At 33.5% G+C, this 8,075-nt stretch overlaps 1 protein-coding gene across 1 annotated transcript; it reads right to left on the reverse strand.

Annotated features, from left to right (window-relative positions):
- Positions 1–4,116: 4,116 nt before the first annotated feature.
- Positions 4,117–7,034, reverse strand: LOC114281541 (zinc finger protein WIP2). The gene is made up of 2 exons (XM_028224038.2): positions 6,111–7,034; positions 4,117–4,885 (listed from the first exon to the last, which is right to left on the reverse strand). The coding sequence occupies exons 1-2, from the start codon at positions 6,702–6,704 to the stop codon at positions 4,448–4,450; spliced, it is 1,032 nt and encodes a 343-aa protein (XP_028079839.2). The 5' UTR covers positions 6,705–7,034; the 3' UTR covers positions 4,117–4,447.
- Positions 7,035–8,075: the final 1,041 nt, after the last annotated feature.

The raw sequence follows: 8,075 nt of genomic DNA on the forward strand, positions 1-8,075 counted from the left end.
CAAAGCATAACCAAAATTTATGACACAATCTATATTTAAATGCCTTAGATAGTAGTGATAGCATTATTAAAAATCAGAATATGGATTTACACTAATTATAAAAGCCAGATTATGACTTAGTAGAGGCCGATCCTTGATCGGGTGAGTGATTTGCTTAATTAATGGCCTTTCCATCTCATACCTATGTTCTCGAACTGAGACACTTTGGTTATGACGGGCAGTGGCCTTTTGCACGAGTCACGAGTTTTCTAATTTTCCCAAAAGATTAGGTGGTGATTCCAAAATCTGGTGATGTAGTCCATTTCTGACAATATTTTGCAATAAAATGAATTTTCTATAAAAAAAATGCTGGATTTGGATTCTCATTTTTCTATTTCACATTGCACTAGTGAGAGTAGATCATGAAGTCGGGAGTCCGAACTGTTGGACGCACTTGGTAACCTCAAAAGGCATCCCATAGGGTCGTCACACACACGCGCGCGCGCGCGCGCACGCACACACACACACACACACACACAGAGTAATCGAGATCTAGGGCTATCTAGCAAAAGGGAACAAGGTGGGAAAGAAGCTGGGGAGACGCTAATTTGGGTTGCAAAATTAAGAGTGTTGCTAGGGAGGGGGCTGGGGAGGGAGATGCAATAGAAGGGATGGCTACAATGGAAAGGAAGGGACGTTGGAGTGAGGGCGACGATAAGAGGGAATGAAAGGGTTGCAATGAGAATGGGAGGTGATGAGAGGAGATGGAGGCTGACGGTAACAGTGGTTACGGTTTGCAAGTTGGAGAAGATGAGGGTGTATTTTGGCCTTATGTAAAAATTGATGAAATTGAGAGAAAAAAAAAATCAAAAAATTGAAATTTTGTGTGGTGTGAATTGAACAAGTTGTTTGTATTGAGATAAGTTGTGGCATGCAAATAGAAATTTCCATTTTACAATCACTTCGAGAAAAGTGACTAGACAATTTTTCCTATTGATTTCACCCAAATTTCTAAAAGGATGTCATCAATTAGACTATATCAATACACTGTAAAACATTTGAGGCAAAATTCATACAATTTGAACAATAGGGATCAAATTGACATAAGAATGTATAAATATTACCAGTGTAATTCGTTTTTTAAAATATATATATATTTTAAGAATTTGTACTACTATATTTGATGAAGCTCCACTTACTATATATATATATATATATATATTCTTTAACAATTTGAGTAATTGATTATTTGAAACCTAGGAATGAGTAGTTAACACTTATATTTTCTTATTATGAGTTTTTAATTTACAAAATGTTACATCAAACACACTTAAAGAAATAAGTTATTTTTGGCCACATATTTTTCATTTATCTCATTTAGTTTGATTTCGTTCACTCACTTTTATAATTGGTGAACAAAACTATAATGTATCATTTATCTTTTGCAGTCTTTCTAATCTTTGGGTTTGAGCTTTTATTCTGAATCCAAACATGGTATATGTTCTATCCATCAACCAAGATCTCTCCACTAAACAAAGGGAAATTGGGCATCATATGCACTCAAAAAGCTGGTGCATTTAAAGGTTGAGGAAAAAGCCACTCTCAAGCTGCATTTTGCCTATTTGCTCTAAAGTATACTGATTGATATACCCACCTGTGCCCTCTCTGCCCTCTTTTTTCTTTCTTTCTATCCATCCAAGGATCCTATGTCTTCAGTACCCAATTGTTTTCTGTTGAACACCTTTTCAAAGAGGAATTATTAAAGACAAAAGGTTGAAAACAGTACTGAACAAGGATTATCTTTGGCCATGCATTACTATCCCTTCCTAAAGTAGAATATTTGTTCTTTTCTTCTTATTAATTCAACCTACAACATATAATAATATATAATCTATATATCAACGTGTATGCATTTGGGTTATTGATAAAATTAATATATATTTTTCTGAAAAACAAAAAAAAAATGATTTGCAAATAGAAATTCTATATAAATACTATACTGAAGTGACATTTTTAAAATAAAAGTCACTGTAGTAGTTCTTGTCATTTTTATTTATTTATTTATTTTTTTGTGTGCCATAATTATGTATACATTTTATTTGTGATTCTTTTATTAGATTAAATTACATTGGCTAGTCCTGAGATTGAAAAAAATATAGTGAGCCTTATAAGTTTGACATAAAAACACTATCAGAATAATGTTAGATTAAGTTAATTACCTAAAAGTCCTATCTACACATTTGCTGGTAGCTTAGGTCCTATCAAAAAAATTTTGAACCAATAAGTCCCATGTACAGGTAAAAAAACGTTCTGCCCTTTAATCCCAAAACTGAAAATGTTCACAATTTTAAAATTGAGAATGTTCTCAATTTATAATTATCAAAATTAGAAAATTTCTGAAATTTTTTTTTCTAGTATGAACTGAGATATTATCAAAACTATCAAAACTAAAAAATTTATAATTATCAATTTTGAAAATTTTCTCGATTTTTGATAATTAAAATTGAGAATATTATAAATTGAGAAGGTTCTCAATTTCAAAAAATCCTAAATCTCTATCTATCTCTAATGGCAGTGGCCAATCTATCTCTACAAATTCCCTGAGTGGGGTGACGGTAATTTCCTTAATTTACACAGTAACTCCGATTCGACGACCACGTCGCAGCAGTAGTAGCAGCAGCAGCAGCAAGGGTTGAATCGGTGAAGAAGGCATCACCGGTGTTGGTGATAGTGATACCATGGCAGTGGCAAGCGGTGAGGTCGGCGCTGGAGCCACGTCGCAGCACTAGCAGCAGCAGCAATGGTTGAATCGGTGAAGAAGGCGTCGCCGGTGTTGGTGACAGTGATACCATGGCGGTGGCAGGCGGTGAGGTTGACGTGGTCGAGGTCGGAGCTGGAGCTGACGACGCTCTGGACGGAGAAGAAGGAGGAGTCATACGGAGGAGACTAGAGACTGGGTCTGTAGGGAGGAGAGAGAGAGTATGTCTGGTGAGGAGGTCTTGGAAGGGTAAATTGGCCTATTAAAAATTAATAGGACTTGGAAGAGCAAATAATTTTATATAGGACCTAATGGATTATAAGTTTACAAAATGAGACTTTACGTAAATGCCCCTAACTTAAATTAATAGAGATGTTGTATAGATATAAATACATAGAAGGTAAATATATACATTTATATATAAAAAAGTATAATATCATTTTTCAATTCATATAATTAATGAATTACAAATAAAAACAAGATTAAGTGTTATATAAATTCAAATCTCAAGAAAATTTGAATAATTATGTTAAACTTTAGAGGATCATTATATTTTTTCCAAACCATAATGTAATCTAGCTTCTTCTCTTCTTTTTTTTTTTTTTTTTTTTTTATTTTAATTGAGAAAACATTTTACTTTGCCAAACATAAAGATATACATAAAAGTATCAAGTTATGTACATTCATACATATTTTTCTATATATTTGTGTAAGTTACTTGTACCCATAGACAAATGTGTTTAAAAACCATATGGTAAGAGTGTGTATCATATATACCATATTACTTATTTTTATATTATATATTATATATTTTTGTGATAAATTTTACATAATTTTTTAATAGAGTAATAACAATTTTTGATTCAGAAATAAAATTGTGCATTTTGTGGTAATATTACCATTTTTGTCGTAATCTTACACATTTTTTCATCCAAACATTTTCTTAAAAAAATATGTGGCATTGCAAAAAATGTGTAACATCATCACCAAATGCGTAATTTTATTTTTGAATCACAAATTATTGTAACTCTCCAAAAAAATATGTAATATTTATGAAAAAATCCGTAATATATACCATAAAAATGTACTTTTATTGAAGATAAGAGTAAATTAAAACATTACAAAGAGCGGAAAAAAATATATTTATACAAACTTAGGAAAAGCTGTACATGTACTGTAAATATACATAGGTATATACATGGATCCCACATAGACATACTTATGTATTTATAAGCTTATATCCTGGTTAGGTGTGGTGCTGTAAGGGCTACCAGCAAGTAAAACGGATTCGAACATGCTCCATTGACAGCAAGTAGTTCCATCACTACACACATACGAACGAGAGAGAGAGAGAGAGAGAGAGAGAGAGAGAGAGAGAGTGGAAACGAAAAGAAACTAGATTTACAAAACCTTGGTTTGTATTTTGGCATCTGAAAGACTGCAATTCGGAGCAAGTCAAAGGGAAAAGTTAAAGCAAACAAAAGGAAATCTCTCAAAGTAATTGCAATGCTGGGATGTCCTTTTACTCATTTAGCCAATGGCCCATGTCATGACTCATGTGCCAAACCAACAAATCACTATATATATCAACTCAAAACCTGAGAGACACTTCACATTTCATAGCCATTAATTTCTGCATACATCTCACCTTTATCAGACCCTTTAGCATTTGAAACAGTCTCGTGCATTGACTTGTCTTGTTTTTACATATCAGTGTAAGGATACATTATCTTGCTCGATTTCAGAATCGGGTTCATCCTCTTCATCAAAGCAGTCAATCCCATAAGGTGCATGACCCTGGCCAAAGGCCTTGATATGGTCCTTGAGAGACCTCTTGTGCTTGAAATCAGAACCACAAGTGCAATACCAGAGCTTCCCACAATTCTTCTCATGGGTTCTCCAATCACCTCTCACTGCAAAGGCCTTACCACACTTGCGGCACATGAATGGCTTAATTCCATGCTTTCTCTTGTAATGGGTCTGAAGGGTCCTAAAATCTTTGAGAGGCTTCGCTCTCGGGTGATCGATGTTGTTCCTGCACCCTGCTGCACAGCAATAGCAAGGCAGCCTCAGCATTGCTGTTGGCTGTGTTCCTCTTAGAGATTCTGGCCCTTTTCTATACTGTGATCCATGTCCCCACATATGCATCTATACATACACATGAAGCAAAATCAAAAAGAAAAGGATTAAGTATGCTCAGAAACAACACAATATGCAATGCTACATATTCAGAATTTATGTTTAGAAATTTACCTATACCATACTTTTAGTCCAGAAAAGGGTTTAAGTACTAGGAAAAAACACAAAGTTGGACTCAAGGCACCAGCTTAGGAGTCCTTGCACCAAAATGTTAACCTATTTTGCATTCTTATGTACATATGACATTGGACAATGGTATGTTTTGTCAATACAGTTATGATTACTCAAGTTGTTTTATGTGCTTAAGCCTCAAGTATATAGAGGACTTCATATATTATTTATCTTTATTTTTTTCTTAATGACTGCTTCCAAACAAAGAAGATACAAAATGGTGACAAAAAATAAATAACATATAGCATTTTTCATAAATATACATGGCATTTATAGATTCAGAAGTTTGGGGGATTTCTGCAGATTGAATTGGTGGATGGAGTGAGTTAAAGAACCATTTGGTAATATTATGAACTTAAAAATAAAAAAGCATTGCTTACTTTACATGGGTTAACCAATTATTATTACATGTTTAGGGTCTCTAATGTCTATATGAATTTCCTCATTTATAAAGCAAACAATACCAGCATGTGAGGGGGGTTTTCCATGTATATGTCATGAGGTCGTTTTGATCTTAAGGTTGAGTGCTTAAATTGAAAAGAAAAGCTCATCTGAGACCTGGAAGAACTGTGGAATATTCAGTTTTTTCACACCTGCCAATGTGTAGAATACAAACTCCAAGGTACAAAAAGCATAATGCCTGTGTAGTTCAATCAAATAAAGAAAAGGCACTGATCATGGCCTCAGTTGGACCAGGAAGATTTATTCAAATCCCAAAACCCACAAATCATGCAAAAAGAATAGATGTATTAAAAATATAAAAAAAAAAAAAAAAATACTCTTATTACTATTTAAAGTTGAAGAAAAAGTAGGCCCTTAAGACCCATGTATATCTCCCTTCTCTCATCACCGTCCTTCCAGCTTAATTAGAATAAAAGTGAAAGGTTGAAATTAAGCTAGAAAAGCAGTTTGTGGAAGCAAAGATAGGGATGGGTTTTCTCTTTTTCTGCAAAATCAAAAGGAAAAAGAAAAAAAAAAAAAAAAAATGAAAAGAAGATAAAGGAAAAGAAAGGAAAGGAAAGGGGAGCTTTTGAGATCATGGATTTCATTTCATACGACATACCTGCATGTTGTTGTATCTGTTGAAGGTCTTGAAGCATAGAGGACATGAGAACTGTGTTGGACCAATCAGAATCTGAGAAGGGGTTGGGATCCAATACTGTCCCTTGTTGAGTGGGCTTATGGGAAACCCCGAGGCAACAGTGACTTCTTCCTTATTAGCATCTGTCATCTCTGTCGAGGAAGAGAGTCTTGAGATCAGATCAGCATCAGCAGAGCTAGGACTAGGGAGACCTAAATGTAGAGCTACAGTCACAGTTTCATCATCATCAGCAGATCTATCTAATAAGAAGCTGAAGTTCTCTTCTTTGTCCTTGGTGTTGTTGTCGAGTTCCATCATGGCAGCGCAAGATGAATCTTTCTCTTGAGGTTCAGGTCTTATTGGGCTCAAACTGAGGAGAGGAAGGGCTTCTCTGAGGGGAGGAGAGGGAGGAGAGGGAAGAGAGGAGTGGTAGTAACTATTGATGTCATTAGGGTACAAGTTGAAGCCAAAAGGACAATGGAAAGGTGGGTTTGAAGAAGAGGTAGAAGAAGAGAAGTGGTGCACAGGGTTTGGATTGAACCACCCATTGAAGTAATTGGAATAGGGATCACTCATGATGATGGGTGGGAAGGGGAGAACAGTTGGGTAGATTAGTAGGTGTTATATATATATATATATATATATACAGAGAGAGAGAGAGAGCCCAAAACAAACCAAAAGTTTTAAAAGGTGTAGACTGAACAAAAACACCAAATTAAAAGAAGAGGGTGAAGTGTATATGAAAGGAAAAATGAAAAATGAATAAAATCAAGGTTGATAAAGTAAAACCCTATTGAGTAAAAAAGGAGAGACAAGATATCACTTGTGAGGTGTGACTAAACAAGAGAGAAAATATGCCAAAGCAAAGAGGAGAGAGAGAACAAAGAAGAATGGGGGATAGTGAAAATGAGAAAATCTTGGGACTTGAAACAACAAACTCTTTATTAAATAATGTATGGAAAAATAGAAATACAAATATTTGAATAAATAAATAATTTACCACCCACCAACCTAGGGCCTAAGTAAAATTCAAGTATCTTTAATTATACAAAATTAAATTATGTAAATAAAAACAATAGAAGGATAAAGGGACGACACTTACACATTGAATCATGTTTCATTTGGAAATATGTTATTTTAATAATTTTTGAATTTTTTAGCTAAGATACGAGGTAAAAAAATTAGTATGTTTAGGATGATTTTTTAATTTTTACGAAAAAAGTACAAAAAATAGAAAGAAAATGAAATCTTTGAAAACCACCTAAAATAGTTAGAAAATGACTACAAAAAGTTAACTATTCTCTCTATTATTTTACACATTTTTTTATAAAAAATTAAAAAATCAACTACAATAGTTAGTTGCCAAAACAACACAGATTTTGCTTGACAGTTTTAATAATTTTTTGACTTTTAAACTAAAATACACTTTCCAAACAAGACCTTTATTAGTTTTATTTTAGAGCAATGTCCAAATTTCTAAACAATACTTTTAAATTTATACATGCTAATGTGGTATATGATTGGGTTTTATTGATTTCTAAGTAAATTAACAATTTAATTATTATTATTATTATTATTATTTTATATAACTTGGCATTGACTTAATAGACCGACTAATCTGGGAAACTAATCTCACTAGTCCATTAATAGGGATCCAATTAAACCTAGAACAAAAACCTAGAACAAAAACCTATATGATATTTGGGGAGAACACTCTCAATCCCCAAACATTGACCACGAAGCCAACCCCATAGGGTTATGTAGATTAACAATTGACACGTAATAGTTCATATCACTGTGAGTAAATTTATGAGTAATATTTTAAAGATTCTAAATTTTTATTTTATTTTATATAATTCATTGTGTTATAAGTGTAATATTAGATATCTATACATTTGCCTCACAAATTCACCGACAATGATGTGACAAGATAATTAAGCCTTCAAT

The sequence above is a fragment of the Camellia sinensis genome, chromosome 14 (assembly GCF_055761805.1).
Source record: "Camellia sinensis isolate YWXY chromosome 14, ASM5576180v1, whole genome shotgun sequence".
NCBI lineage: Eukaryota > Viridiplantae > Streptophyta > Magnoliopsida > Ericales > Theaceae > Camellia > Camellia sinensis.